The following is a 15,950-nucleotide window of genomic DNA, read 5'->3' as shown; positions in this document are numbered from 1 at the left end:
CCACCCCCAGCCACACACACACACACACACACACATACACAGCCCTCCAAGATCAAACACAATCCTGATGTAGCCCTCAATGAAATCGAGTTTGACACCCCCAAAATAAATCAGATTACTTGGGGATGCAATGTTAGATTTTGCAGGGAGGTTTTTTTTGAAGGAGAGAGAAAAGATTAGGGTGAAAGATGATTTTTCAGTAGTTGTAATGTAGATGAAATAGAATTGCTGTTGGATCTTGATTCTTCATGCAATGTTTTGCAACGTGTTCCTCTTGCCTAACCCTACCACCAACCTTCCAGTATTTCATCACAATTTTTAAGATCTGCTAAGGGCACAAAACAGTTATAGTAATGAAACACAGCCAACCACATTTACTTTCTGCCTAATCCATTTCACAACAGCTATCTGCTCATGCTGGATACCGATACTCTCAACTTTACTATCCTTGCATGGAACGATCTATCCTAACGGTGTATTTCCTTTAACAAACCAAGTTTTGGGAAGTTAGAAGATGGGGACTCTTTTTAGCCTTGACATCCGTAACTGAAATGGATGAACAGCTTAACCGATTTATTGAATCTTGGTTTATTGGATTCATCAGAATGTACCGTAGGGTTGGAGGAAATATCCATCTGGTTCAGTTCCAAGCTGGGAAAAAGACACTGGGAACATGGAGTCGGATTGGAAAGATGGTTTATTAATGAAGCAGAACCACATGGATTTGTGGTTCTGGGCAGCTGACAAAAATGGAGTTGAGAATGGGGGAGTTTTATACCTTCTTTGGGCTTTGTATTTGAGCTTCCTGTTCCCGTGCCAGAACATGTCCTTTATTATTCTATTGGCTGTTATCAAATTCCTATGGGGTCACGTAGGGGTCATAGCTGGCTCTATAGGCAAAAGAGGAAATGGAAATCCTAGGCATTTGTCTGAGTTTGGACTGTTCTGGGGGTGGTGCAATGTCTGAAATATCCTTAGGAGATTGTGCAATGTAGTGAGCTCTGTGTCTTCTGCTAAATGGTAATGCCGTGATGGCGAACCTATGGCACCTCTGCCACAGGTGGCATGCAAAGCCATTTGTGCCAGCACACGAGCTGCAGGCAAGCTTACCTCACTGGGCATGCACATGCATCACAGCTGATTTTCAGCTGGTTTGAGGCCCTTTTTGGCCTCCCAGAGGCTTGAGGAAGGCTTCTGCAGGCCAAAAACTAGTCCTGTTTTGTCACTTCCTGTTTTTCCGAAAATACCGGAAGTGATGAGACGGGGCTAGTTTTCTGCCTGCAAAGCATGCAGAAACCTTCCTCAAGCCTTTGGGAGGCTGAAAAAGACTTCAAACTGGTCGAAAATCAGCTGTGAGGCCCAGTGCAGGTAAGAGGGTGGCGTGGGTGGGTGGGTAGATTGCGCACGCATGCATAGGGGACATGGGGGGGACGTGCATTGCCTTCTGGGTGCTGGCACACGAGTGCGAGCGTGCAAGCACACGCACAATTTTTGGCACAGGAGCCCAAAAAGGGTAGCCACCACTGTAGTAGTGGGTAAGTAGTGGGTTAATCCTATTGTAGTAGTGGGTTAATCCTATTATGTCCCGAAGGATCATGTCCAGTGGTGGGGTTCAGCCAGTTCGCACCACTTTGGGAGAACCGGTTGTTAACTTTCTGAGCAGTTTGGGGAACTGGTTGTTAGAAGAAATTATTAGGGCAGAGAACCGGTTGTTAAATTATTAGAATCCCACCACTGATCATGTCCTGTTCCTCTTAATCCCATCATTCTGCAGCCATCTTAATGGGCACGAAATACCTGCTGGAGTGAGGGCTATTAAGAAAGAGTGAGTCAGCTTCCTGTCAGCTTCCTTCTAAAAACCCCCCATGTTTCTCCATTTCTCATTTAGGGAAATATAATATTCTGCCTTTTTAATACTCCTCAAACTATTTCATTCTTCTAGGAGCAGGGATTCCCACAAGAGGTTATGGCTGGCTGGAGAATTCTGGGAATTGAAATCCACAAGTCTTAAAATTTGTTTCCAAGTTTGGAGGCCCTTGCTCTAATGTACCGTAGATTCTGGCTTAGAGTGTAGAGTAGGGTAGAGTAATAGGAATAGGGTTGACTTGGAAGGGACCCTGGAGGTCTTCTAGTCCAGCCCCTGCTCAAGCAGGGGAACCTATACCTTGTATAGAGAGATACTTCTGCACCTTTTCATTTTTTAACCTTCTTTTAAGGACCTTCTACAAACAAACCCCTTCTCCTCTTGCGGTTTGTTTGAATGGCGGATTGTTTGCTTTCCAGCCACCAAAGCACCGCAAGCTTACCCAAAGCCCGACCCTCACCACCACCCCCAATTTCCTAGGTCTGACAACCACTCCACAGCCTCAAACCCCCGTGGTTAGTTAATTTTGCAGCTAACCCAAACTCTTCCAGCTGCTCTTCCTTCCAAAACAAAACAAAACAAAACAAAGCTTTTCCGCCTGAAGGGGGCGCTCCGGAGCGTCTTCTGGCTCTTTTCGCCTTATTTGGGGCTTTGAAGGCTCGAAGTGCGCACGCGTCCAGTCGCATCTCCTTTGTTTTGTTTTACTTCCCCTCACCCTCTCTCCTCCTTCCCTCCCTGGCTCGCGGGGTGGGGGAAAAAAGAGAGGAGACTAAGTGCGTGCGCACTTCGAGCCTCCAACCGGGACAGGAGAACAGAGGCGAAAGACCCGCCTTCTCTTCCCTGTTTCCAGGGGACGAGCCCCGCCGCGCGTGCGCAGAAAGCTCACTGTAACCCCTCCCTCCCTCTCTCTCCTTGCTTCCGCCGCAGGCTCCGCCCACCCAGCGAGGGAGGAGTCGCTGCGCAGTTCTCGGAGGGGCATCGAGCGCAGCGGCCGGATACGGTCGAGGCAGAAGCGGCTCCGCGGCGAAGGAGCTTTTCCCCTCACGAACAGCCCCCACAGCCGCCCCTCAAACCGCCGCCATGGTGAAGATCGCGTTCCAGTCGCCCTTCGCCCACAAGGACGAGCCCAAGAAGGAGGCGGCCGAGGCGCTGGTGGCCGAGCAGGTGAGGAGAAGCCGCCGCTGAGGCAACGACGCACCGCCATTTTGTGCCGGGACTCACCGGCAACCCCCGCGGCCTTGTTCCTCACACCCCACCCCACCCCGCGAGCAAAATGGCGGCGGGACCCTCGGTGTCCCCTCAGACGCCTGAGGGGAGGGATGGATTTTGTAGTCCTCCGCTGTCCGAAGGGGGAAGAAATTGGGCACGGGGGTCTCGTGACTGGTTGACGGAAACAATACACGGAAAGCGGGGGGAGAAGAAGGGGAAATAAACGTGTTTTATTTGTTAACTTCCCGCTCGGGCGGCGTTAAACACCGCATGTCAGTAAATACAACAAATTGGATAAATGCAATAAATAATAAGGCTCCTCAGCCTTCCCCCCCCGCCCCAGCAACTAGGGCAGTGGTCTCCCGTTGGCTGGCTGCTGGGAAGGCGAGCGGGTCGTGTGCACGCCCGCCTGCCTTGCACCGACACGCGTGCAGCTGTGGAACGTAACGTGTGGAACCGACGGATCCACACGCAACAAGGAATAGAGCTGGGCCTGCCTTCCGTTTTGAACTAAGTGGGACACGGGCCTGCAATTGTTTGCATGCCTGCAAATGATTCTCCCATTGGGGGGCCTCGTGGACCTCCATGGAGGCTCCTTCGTGTCATTTTTAACCGGTGTTTAACTAACCACCATGGCGCCTTCTTTGCCTGGCCATCTATTTCCCACTTTATAGGATTCTGTGCCCATTATTAGTGGATTTGTGGTCTTACCTGCAGGATTTAGTGGGGAAAAGGGGAAGGTGGTACTACGGGTTAGATATTTATAACACACACACACACACACACACACATGAAAAGCAGACTTTAGTGTTAGTATGACTAATCCTCTATTAGTGTGAGTAGAGCCACAGAGAAGAGCCTTATAAACGGATAGACAGGAGTATATTTTCGTTCATAGGATATACTTCCTTCTTGCCTAATTTATGGATCTCTTTCTTAATCCACCAGTGAACCTGCCTGGATGGCTGGGTGGTTGATCCTTCAAGGAAGAAGGCAGAGAAGGGCCTTTGGCGAGATGGGCGTCATATAAGTTTAATAAATAAAATGGGGAAGAGACCGAAGTTGCAGAGGGAGTTTTCCTAATTAGTTCTGGGTTTTTTTTTATGCTCAGTGGTAGCAGTTCTGCCTTGTCTAGAGGTGGGGCCTAGAGGCATTTTGGGAGATATAAATTAGGCTTTGAAAGTGGTGCATTATTTTGCACCATAACTTCCCATTCCTTTCTAAATTAAATTTCTTAAAAGACAGGAAAAGTAAGCCATGGAAAGTAGGAAATGGGAGAGGGGGAAAAACATGTTGCCCTGAAGTGAAAATAAAGATATAAGTCTAAAATAATGGAACATGTTATCATGGGGAGTCAGTCAGGGATGGGGATTTTTGAGCAAAATTGGAAGGAAGTTTGAAAGATTTTATAAGGCACATAACTAACAGCACAAAGAATGCCTAATTCTGTTTTGCTTTCTGATGGAGAGAAGATGAGGAATTCTTTCTGTGCGTTCAAAGTTCAGAACTGTCTAATCGTGCATTTGGTTTGAACAGTTTAAGGAGTCTAAGCTGTGCTTATTTTCAGTAGACATGCTTGTGTGTGTATGTGTACGTGTGTATATATATTCAGCAAAATTATCTGATTTCCTATGTCTGCCTTCAAAACTCGAGTCATTCCAGTTTATAAAAAGTAAAAGCTGTTTTGTTGACAGTGTACATGTTTGTGCCTGATTGTGTTTGGAAGTTACTCAAAACATTCTTTTCATGGTGCTTGTATATACAGGACAATTTCAGGCAGTTAAAACTCCTGATTTGTGACAAGTATTGATGGTTTGTCCCTAATGGCTGAGATCCTATACTTGACTGATATTACATACTGTTCTCTTTAAAATGCCATGTAAAATGCTTTTACTGCCAAGTGTGCAGAAATTGTTCTTCTCTTGAAAAGAATGGGTACTTAAATTTCTTCCTCTTCTCCAAATACATGCCTAAACATATATAAGAAATACAAATATGAAATAGTTTTACCATTGATCCATGTTTCAGAGTGCTGGTGCACACAAACCACATTCCACTAACTTGTAGAGTTCTGGGAACTACAGGAAATTGTAAAGGTTGTGTAATTTTTAACTGCTTAAAGACAAAAAGCCTAGAACAGCAATTTAATAGTCACAACTGGGTACCAAAATATAGGGTAGTGGGCTAAAGAACTGCACAGGGAGTAGTTGCATGTACCTATCCTGTGTGTATGTGTGTATATATAGGTTTTAGTGGACTGGTTTTATTTTCATTGTAATACTTCAGCTTATGCAAAATAAAATCCCTACAGCGAAGAAACTGGGCCAATTTTATACTGGATTACAGGATGTTTTAAATCTAACCATAATATGCATAAAATTTACAATAAAGGGAAGGGGTTTTTTGGGTCTCAGTCTACATAAGCCCCATTAGATGTAGTGTGGTTTTTGAAAAAGAGTTCCACTATTGATGATTGCCCTGTAACAGTTTTAATGAAAAAATATCATGCTTTAATATCTGATTTATATGGAATCAGTTCTAACCTTATAGATCTTTAAATATACACTGGTGTTTCAGTGTTCTAGATAGATCCATATTTTAAAATGGGGACATTCCACTTTTTTCAACTGATGGGCCTATTGGGATATTTTTTAAAAATCTTTCATTAACTTGCCTATTTACAGAACCCTTGTTAAACCTCCATTTCAAAGCAGTATTTGTCAAAGTGCTGCAACTATTTGAACACTCCTTTCTAGTTGTTTTCTTTTATTTTTTTCCCCTGCAGATGTGTGCTTTCCAAACAAAACTGGTAGAATCCTCTCACCATTTTTTTTGGTTTCGTTTCCTAAAAGTAGGGTATACGGGAGTCTTGGATATGAAGATGAAACAGGAAGTTGGGCTTCTGTTTTTCAGTAGGCAGATTTCCCATCTTAAAGTCATAAATTACTGCATGTAAAGTGGGATGGGCCAGGCAAGTTGGCAGTGCCTAGAGAGGTATCTTCAAGCACAGTAATGCCATAGGACTTTATGTGGCAACACTAGTCTTAAGCATGTTGTATATGAAGGCCAGCTCTGTGTACACACCCAGGATTTCCCTTAGCAGAACATGATAAAGATCAAATGTTACCTAACCCAGTGGTAGTTTGATTAGACAGCCTTAGTTTCCTATCCGGTGGCCAGACAAGAGGTTACAGGGAGCCCTGTCAAACATTAGATAGGAAAGTTGCTTTATTTGTTGTCACAGATGTTTCCTGTGTGCTTAATCTGCTTTTGTATTAAGTCAAATGACAACCTGCTGAGCCAAAATGTGCACGTAGTATCTCTCTTCTCCCTCCCCACCCCCAAATCTCCAATAACAACTGGGAGACCTGCTTTTCCAGTGTGTTGCAACTCATCTGAAGCTTCTGCAAGCACAAAAGCATTGCTCTGGTTTATCTTAGCAATTTCGCAGTTGTGAATTTTCATACAAATCAGCAGTGGCAGCAATAGAACAGGGTTCCAGATAAGCAGAGCTGCAGTTAAAGTATCATGGTGTTCAGTAAACTTCCGTTTTTCTCACCAAAGTTGTTTTCTCTCTTAGTTGAACCTATGTTGTTGGGGGCAAAGATGAGAAATTGCTGTGCATTTATGAGTTTCTGAATAAAGAATTAGATAAAGCTACTAAATAAATATTTGAAGACATTTATTTTGCTTTTAATAGCAATAGCACTTAGACTAATATACCACTTTATAGAGCTTTACAGCCCTCTCTAAGCAGTTTTACAGAGTCAGCATATCACCCCCAACAATCTGGGTCCTCATTTTACCTAATTTGAGACATAGGGTATGGAAGTACCAGTATAAATTAGTCCTCAACGTCTGACCATAATTTGGACTGGAATTTCCATCACAAAAACAATGCAATCTTGAATCAAGCTATCACAGGACTTAATAGTAATCCCTGCACTGCCTATTAGGGTAGTTAACAGAGAATTGTGGGTTAAGTGGGTACCTATCCCAATCCAAATCATTGTGGGCTTGGTTGCTCCCAGTCCTGATCCTCCATAAGGTGAGGGTCTGGGATCCTCCAATTCCACCCTCATATATCCCCCCAGATCTTTGTCCTTTGCCTGCCCTGCACTGCCTGCCTTGTGTGGACACCAAGCACCCCAGAAGCATGTGGCTTTGGGACTGCTTGCTGGGTGACGGAAAGTACAGAGCCCCAGCCAATGTCAACAACCATTTGTCCAGCTGTCTTCTCTCCCAGTTCCCTGCCCCAACCTGGTTCTGGCCTGAAGTCTTAACCACTATGCCAGTCTTGTTCTGAGAACATTTATAATGCTGGATTTTCTAACTTCATTCCTTTAAAAAAGGAAGCTTTGCAGAAAGTGAAAGTTAAAAAGGCATGACAATAAAGGTATTAATCTTCAAATGTCTATTGCGGGAATTTGTTACAGATCTTCAAATATACTTTCTGGAGCCTTTGTTCTATTTCATAAATCATCAAATACATAGGGTAAAGGACTTTCAGATTGAATGATCCAAGTAAATAGAATATTTCTCTAGGCAGGGACACTTAAATAGGTTGAAATGCTGTATTAGCATGTGGGTCAGTTGCTGATACAGAAGTTTTGTTGGGAGTTTCTAGTGAAGTATAAAGAAATCTGTGTTTCTTGCTTACACAGATACATAGCTTTTCTTTTGTTTCATTCTAGGTCAGCATAATGGTTTCAGACAAGTTGCAACATGATTTTTTTTATGCCTGACTTGATTAGAGTATCTGTGTTAGCCAGTGTTAAATTTAAAGTAGCATTTTTGGAATGGAAAAAACATTTTTTCAGTATAGTATAGTATATATATGAATAAAACCACCTTCATACTTTGTATTTTAGCCACCATGAGTTGTTGATAGTTGTGGAATACATGTATAAGTGATTTAATACGATAAGTTCAAGTAAAATCTAAGCCTTTAATTTGTTGAAGATGCTGAAATAATTGCAATGGTTAGCATTGCTCGTTGAAACAAATCTGCATGAGCAGCATATATGGGGTGCTAGAGAACAGGAGCTTTTTTTTTTTTTTTTTGGCTTCATAGAACTGTTTTTTGTTGTTGGTTGGTTGCAGTTCCTCTTTTAATCAGAGTTGATACAAAAAGCCCCCATATAAAGAATTAATACAAAGAATTCTAAAAATGTTTGCTCTTCACAGACATCATGAACTTGTGCTGTAGGATGGATAGTTAAAGATAGGTAGAAAGCAGACCGTAATTGTAGGAAATGGAGTACCTGTTCTGAACTAGAAACAACTATTTCTTTCTTGCAACAAAGTATTCTAAGGAGACTTACATTTTTGTTAATACCTCAGTAATCCTGGAGGATGAATAGAAATTCAACAACTTTTGAGATAATCTAATTGTCAAACATTCATTCTAATTCTCAATGCCGTGGTGAAAAATCTATAGTCTGATAGCAAAATCAGAGGAGAAGCATTTACATTATATGACTTGGCAGCTGGATTTGTGAAGCCATGAGAAATATGCATTTTTCTTTTGTTTGTTTTGTTGTCTTCTTCCAAGAAGACCTTTTACACCAATTGGAATGCGAGTCTTATCGTTGTATTTGGGCAAACACTAACCTTGAGCCGAAATCCTGTTGTGTCTCACGTTATCTTTCACTTGGGAGGGTAATGTCACCCTTATTGATTCAAGGAAAATAGTAATTTCATCTCTTAAGACAATAGAAGATATAAAACAACTTTTTCTCTGTTTTCAAGGACCCAGAAGTTGCAACACACAGCCGTGAAGGTTCCTCTGGAAGATGTCTGCTGACGCTTTTGGGACTCGCCTTCATTTTAGCTGGAGTAGTGGTTGGGGGAGCCTGCATCTACAAACATTTCATGCCAAAGGTATTGGAGAGTTGATTATTATCCCACTTATTTCTGAGCTTATTTCCACGGTTTTTAATTGCGTCAGTAGGTAGCGTACATTCAACAATATACACAGTAAGGATGGCAAGCTAGTCCTTGAAGACCTTCCAAAATAATCCAGTTTTTACAGTCTGTTGCAAGGAAATGAACCACAGGGAATATACTTTCTTAGGAGCGGGATATCAATAAAAATGCCTCCTTTTGAGTGATCATTCCTTGATAAGAGATCCTTAATGTTCATATACTGTATATTGGAAGGCAGATTCTACCCAAATAGGTGGTTCCAAAGGTAGCCAGTTCTCAGTCTCACAAGGCTTTATAGGCAATAACTCATACCTATAGCAAAGAATCTGCTATAACAAGTGTTCCATGCTGCAGGGTTGTCCAGTGGTCAGCTGTATTCCACACCTGTTGAAATTTCTAGAGCATCCTTAAGCTCCATATAAAGCAAATTAGTGTTTTGTGTGACTAATCACTTCCCCCATTTTATGTTCTCTGTCTAAACAAATAGTTTGAGAAGGGGAAGTTTTCTTTTGTGTTCCTCCTCCATGTTTGGGGAAACCTCACTTGTTAACATACTCCAGTCCTTTTCCAGATAGTGGCCAGTGCCCATCATGGTAGATTCCTCCTGTGGTCTTCCGGGATCCCGTAATAAGTTGATGTTTGCAGAGGTCATGGGAAAAATGGAATTAGTAGCACTTACTTTGCCCATTCAGGGGAAACAGCTTCAGCAATTCCAGGACAGTTGAACTAAATTAATTACTGCACCTTTAAATGAACATTATAACTGGTGATTTCTCTTTTTTAAAGAACAAAATGTTACGTGGTCAAATGTGTTACGTGGGAGAAGACAGTCAGAACCAGGCAGCAGAGCCGTATTTCCTGCCCATCGCTGAAGAAGCTGATATCAGAGAAACAGATAACATTGCCATCATTGACGTACCTGTCCCAAAATTCTCTGACAGTGACCCGGCAGCTATTGTGCATGATTTTGACAGAGTAAGTCCTCCTTGTGGGTTCTTTTAATATGTGGTTGGGGTTTTATGCTTCCCCCCTTTTTTTCAGAATTAAAATCTGGTGGTTCTCTCTCTCTCTCTCTCTCTCCCCCCAAATTTTCAAATGCCAGCAACGTGTATGCTAAATGTAAAATATTTATTAGTGCTTTCTGGGAGAAATCTCAGAGCAGGAACCTTAATTGCACAAACACATTCCAGGAAAAAAATGTTGCCAAATGGAGGAGAAACTATTCATTCTTCAAACAGAGATTTTCTATTTCTTAAGGGAGGCTTTCATTAAACTCATGTCCCCCAACGAGTTTGGCCTGTAACTCTCATCATTTCTAATCATTGCTGGAACCAGGTGGGTGTAGGTTGGGAACATACCAAGTTGGGATAGCTGCCTTTGCCTATAGCATTGCCCACTGATACAAAGGCAGGGAAATGACCTTGGAGAAAGACAGTAGAGGCTGCTAGGAAAACACCAGGTGCAGAAGAAGCATGCAGTAAGGCCAGTGAGATCCTCCTCCCACCTCCCTGGAGTATAAGAGGGAGAAGAGGCAAGGTGCAGAGATTCTCAAAATGTAGAATTCTTTAAAATTCTACATAGTTTTAGTCTTGTGGAATCTTGTTTCCTCATTCGGTCTACCTTAAAGGGCTGACACCCGAGTTCCACATGCAGTTGGCTGGGAATAACAAGCGCTTATTTCTGAAGCACAGTTGCCCTTCACAAAAATACACTCTGCACAGGTTTACACATGCTTAGCACAGCCAATTAACCAGCAGGCCTTATATGTGGCTGCTGCCTTATTATGTCTAAGCAATAATCCTGTGAAATATTTATAGTCATTTCCAGTCAGTGTTAAGATAACTACAAAGCAACATTACAAGTTTGGAGCCTTAGAAAAGATATGATTCTCTTCTTTACTTCCTTGTTTCCTATAATTTAGTCCCTAGCATACTAGAAAGGCAAGTTTCAGTTTTTTCATTATCTGAGAATGTTGCAAGCTGAAAAGGTCCAGTATTGTCCTCCATATTTTAACCCGATTCTTTCTTGATTGGTCAATTACTTTGGATTTTCATACTATGTAGGCTCTCATCCAACAATTGGATCTTGTGATAATCCCGTACTTAAATATACCATCCCATACCCTTAATGCAGCTTGCCCCTCCTGGCACCTTGATATATGTTGGATCTGCAGTTCTCTGCTGGCTGTTTTACATAAAAGTGCTACTGATACAATGTAATTCTCTTTACCCTTAAACGTGACTTTTAAGTCAAAGTTAATGTGATTTACAAGAAGCAAATCTTCAACATTTCTTTCGGGAGTTTTATCATTTTTCTGGTCGGTGTTGGGTTTCAAAAATGAAAAGTGTTTACACGTGGTTGCTGTGAGGAAGCTTACTATTGAGAACCTTGTTGCATTGAAAAAACAATTTGGGGATGTAGCATTACACTTCAAAGTTTATTACTTTGGTTTTCAAATCAATTATATTTGTGGCAGTAAAACACATATTACTCTTTTGAAACAACTGGCAGAACTGAAAATCCATCCTTTGTTACTGGATTTTTTTTCCTTCTTCTGTTCTGTAGCTCCTGACAGCCTATCTTGATCTCCACCTTGGCAATTGCTATGTGATTCCTCTGAACACCTCTATTGTTATGCCGCCACGGAACCTGATAGATTTTTTTGCAAAATTAGCGGTAGGTATCACTTAGATGGAGCATGGAGATATATGTGTATTCTTACTGCAGTGCACATCTGCATGGCGAAAGTTTAGAATAATCATGTTGCGTCATTCCCAGAATTGCTGTAATGAATGGTTGGTGAACTTGTGACCTTTAAGACCCTGTGCAAGCTGATGAGTTGGCATTTTTAAATCATAAAAAGTCTGAAACATCTGAAGTTATGGGCACTCACCAATTGCTAAGCATGCTTCCTTTAGAGTGTCCTCAATCCCCTACTATCCGTAACATGCTTAATTGCCTTCGGGTGTAACTTTGCTCTTGGTTGAATGTCTGAATTAATGTCTGAGTTAAGAGTGGTTTTTTTCCTCCCCAACACACACACAGACGGGTTCCTACTTGCCTCAGACTTACCTGGTTCGTGAGGAAATGATTGTGACTGAAGAGATTGATAATGTGTCAGGTCTGGGTATCTTCATTCACCAGCTCTGTATAGGGAAGAAAACCTTCAGACTTCAGCGCAGAGAGAAGCTCATTGGTGAGTATTTTATTTTGAATTGTTACTGCATTTCAGGATATGAAAAAGAAACCCAGGGAAAAGGAAAATTGGCGAGCATTTTAGAATTGGCTTTTGTGTGATTTTTTTTTTTTTAATCTTTAAGGGGGAAAACTGCCATGGGAATAATAAAAGTTCAGTAAACAAGGGAGTTTGTTAAATGGAGGGATTTTCCACCAGGAATTACCCACTAGGACTCAGCTATTATTCCTGATGGGGTATATCATGAGCCCTAAACTTTGGGTTCAAGTTTAGTTAACCCCAAATTCTGCTTTCTAGCTGCAGTCGAGCATTATAGAATAAAGAACAATCTATATCTTCAGTCAGACAGAGGAGAGCAAATGTTCTCAGGAGGTGAGGCTGCTATAAGATTTAACCAGTGGTGCCAGATAGATTAGCAATGATTTCCTGGCTGATCCTTTTTTGTGCATGGGATGGGGTGTGGCGAGAAGGAATGTAACTTGAGTTGGTTTCCTTAGTGTTAGCTAACGAAATGAAGGGAAGGGCATGTTACGTAATATTGAAGCATCCAATTTAATACTAATAGTCATGTCTTTTGCTGAATATACTGAGTACTACTTTTATACCATTCTGCACTTTCAGCTTATAAAGACTTTTAAACTAAGAGCAAAAGTGTTTGGTTGTGTTTTAAATACATTGACCTAGAGGTTTTTTATTATTATTGTTATTATTATTATTATTATTATTATTATTATTATTATTATTATTATTGTTTTATTACCTGTGTAATCCTGCTGCTCCTATTTTAAGTACTTTTGTGTGGTCATATGCATTCCAAACAGCTGACTCATGTTGGCATTCATATCCATGCCCCAGATGGCTTCCCTAAATCCTTTCAGCATCTTTGCTGAACACTTTAATCCATCCCCTTTTGAAAATTGGCACTTGCCTCTTGAAAGCTAATGTTTGAGAGTGGACTTAGGCTCACTGCAGAGTCACTCCTGTCAGATAGAATTAGCAGGTCACAGACAAGTCATTGTGAGTACTGAATAATACCACCATAGCAGCAGAGGAAATATTGTAGAAAAACTGTGGCCATATTTGTAAGTTCATGTTCATTCTCTTACTACAAGGGTGCCATTTAAGGATCTCTTAAATAGATGGCCATTTCTTGCAAGATTTTGCTTGCGATCACCAGTGCTGTAATAAAAACAAAGTAAGGGAAATCTGCAGAGTGTGATTTCTAGAATTTTTCTACCCCCTTTACCAGCTATACTTAATTAAAAAAAAGATACTTAATTATTTTTCCTTCTGTGTGGTAAATGTATGTGTCCTTTGTGGGTTTTTCTGTTTTCCCCTTCTAATATTGCATGTGCATTGGGAAACTAGGGGCCGGTGGCATAGGATTTGCTTTCAAACACATAATGGAGGCTTTATTTTGTGGATCACCAAATTCTGAGTTACATTGGAGGGATGTTTTTCTTTGCAATTCCTGATCAGAATAGCCTTCTTTTTAAACTCCACTTTTCTCTTGCTGGGCTTCTTCCTTTCTTTACCTTTGCTCCCATTCTGTTCTGTTTTGGGGAAGTTGAACAACAGGCAGCATCTTGAGCCCCTTCACATGGCTTCTAAAATTCCATTAAGATGGAAACAATAAAAAGGTGATGCCAGCTTGAAGATGCCACTTTGCATTCCATGTTGCGATGTTAGCCCTACCAATGTCCAAAGAATGATATTTATGGTGATGACATTTTTAATAACTGAACATGGTTTGCTGGGGTTTTTTCTTCATTGACCTATGCATACCTAAGCAATTACAGTCTGTTATTACAACTCTTGCGTTTTTCAAACTTAACTTTTAAAATGTGTAGACTTCCAACTTCCAGAATTCCACAGCCTGCATGTTTTGGGAAACCATTCATGCTGGATGACTGAACTTGAAACAACATCTTGTTACCTATGGAAAGAAAAATCTGTACTATCTGACCTGCTCCTGTTCCCTGAATAAATTGGCATTCTTTCTCCCCCTCCCTTTCTTTCTAGGCCTTCAAAAGCGCTCTGCTGAAAAGTGCCACATAATCCGACACTTTGAAAATGTGTTTATTGTTGAAACCAAGTTCTGTCAGCAATGAAGAGTACAGGGCGGAAAATGACAATCACGCATCTTCATTAAAGATCCAAGCTTTACATCTTCAGTTTCAAAATTAAATGTGCAGTGATAATCAAAAGCCTTATGTTTCCTTTCTGTGAATTGCTTAGATGAAAAGAAAAACCCTTTAAATCCACAATAGGCTTTTCTTTGAAATTTGTGGTGCTGCTAATTTTTTCAGCTCCTTCAATTTTGAATAGTAACATTTTAAAATTGATTATTCTCTTAAAACATCTGTATGTCTGTTTTAGACTGAAGAAACAAATTGAAATCCAAATACCAGTTCCTCCATAAACATGTAATCGATTCATTACTTGACTCCCACAAAAACTAATACATTAATCTCTAGTTTGCACATTGGTTTCTAGGTTCATACAATTGTTCTGCACTTGGTTTTCCATTAGGGAAACAAAAGAAAAAAGACACATCAAAATTTTAACAGTTTTATTTAAACTTCACTTGTGAAGCATGTAACTTTAACCTTGGTAATCATAAGCAGCTAACATTGCTTTTTTCATTTTGTGCAATTACTGTATTAAATTTGTATGTATATTTGGAGCCTATCTTGAGCTGATCTTACTACTTTTAATTCCTCCCTCCTGTTTGTTGTGATATTTAGTTGTATAGTCAAGCACATTTATTCTTAAAAGCTTTTACATTGGTATTTTGGGTTACTGGACCTACTTCTTAACATCTTAAATACAAAGGTATGTAATTAATACTTTTATTAGGTCCAGTTTTCAGTGTTTCCATAGCTATAAAATTCCTATCTTGTGAAACTTCGACAGCAGACCTTACGAGCAAGTTACCACTATTACTGCAGAGAACTTTATCCTTGTTTGGGATTGTGGTCTGAGTTGGTAAAGGGATTTCTAGAGAGCTGCAAACTGAGTATTTTATAAGGGACTTTATATTTCACACAGATTGTGCAACCCTCTAATAAATGTTTCTCTTATGATGGTGGTGGCTTCCATTTTGTTCTGACAGCGAAAAATTGGAGAAAGGGCATATTTAACAAGGTTGATGAACTGTACAGCGTTGGTGTGAGTCTCATGATTTCTTTAGGATGCGTTCTTGTCCATTGACAACGTTGGGTTTTTCCAGAGGCTCCTAAAAGGTACACATGGCTGTAGTGGGATATTCTGTTCATTCCAAAGTTATTGCTTAGTTCTTCAGTGGCAAAGTAGCAACTGAGTAAAACCTCTAATCATTAAGAGTTAGATTTCCTTGCCTTTTCAGTTGATAACAAAAATAAAGCTGTTTGTGCAGCAGTCTCCAATCGTTGCAGCTTGGTGGCCCAGCAGGAGGGTGGCGGGAAGGGGGTTGCCATTTACACAAGTTGACCTGTGCGCGTGAGTGTGCGCACTGGCCCACCTCTCACAAGCGGAGTTACACACACGTGTCAGCCCACTTCTTGTGCAGCCAGGTTCCTAATAAGCTACGCCCCGGCAATGGGCTGCAGCCCGGTAGTTGTGGACCCCTTATTGGATAGTCCAAGAAACAAAGCGTGCCTTTGTGGTTTCTGCAGTTTTATGTTGCAGAATTCAGTTTTCTGTTGGGAAGAGCGATGGTTTGTTAGCCATAAATCCTGGATTTGTGGATTTGTGTCATCATCTCCTTTCTTG

At 41.2% G+C, this 15,950-nt stretch overlaps 1 protein-coding gene and 1 long non-coding RNA gene across 2 annotated transcripts in view; both read left to right on the top strand.

Moving 5' to 3' along the window:
• LOC148129747 (uncharacterized) overlaps positions 1-15,950 on the top strand; it is a 280,407-nt gene that overhangs the window by 17,076 nt on the left and 247,381 nt on the right. The window lies entirely within an intron of this gene.
• On the top strand, positions 2,827-15,281 carry ITM2A (integral membrane protein 2A). Its single transcript, XM_026674655.2, has 6 exons — positions 2,827-3,028; positions 8,825-8,956; positions 9,788-9,976; positions 11,567-11,677; positions 12,047-12,197; positions 14,220-15,281. The coding sequence occupies exons 1-6, from the start codon at positions 2,945-2,947 to the stop codon at positions 14,306-14,308; spliced, it is 756 nt and encodes a 251-aa protein (XP_026530440.1). The 5' UTR covers positions 2,827-2,944; the 3' UTR covers positions 14,309-15,281.

This window comes from Notechis scutatus, chromosome 10 (genome assembly GCF_049901735.1).
Source record: "Notechis scutatus isolate UNSWTSFEM ecotype Mainland chromosome 10, rNotScu1.2, whole genome shotgun sequence".
Lineage (NCBI taxonomy): Eukaryota > Metazoa > Chordata > Lepidosauria > Squamata > Elapidae > Notechis > Notechis scutatus.
The sequence above is the reverse complement of the archived record's forward strand: the minus strand, read 5'-3'. Positions and strand labels throughout refer to the sequence as shown.

Bases quoted from the DNA above. Each gene is read 5' to 3' on its own strand.
- ITM2A (XM_026674655.2), top strand. From the start codon at position 2,945: ATGGTGAAGATCGCGTTCCAGTCGCCCTTCGCCCACAAGGACGAGCCC. The intron at 3,029-8,824 runs GTGAGGAGAAGC...TCTGTTTTCAAG, and splicing joins AGGCGCTGGTGGCCGAGCAG to GACCCAGAAGTTGCAACACA. The intron at 8,957-9,787 runs GTATTGGAGAGT...TCTTTTTTAAAG, and splicing joins ACAAACATTTCATGCCAAAG to AACAAAATGTTACGTGGTCA.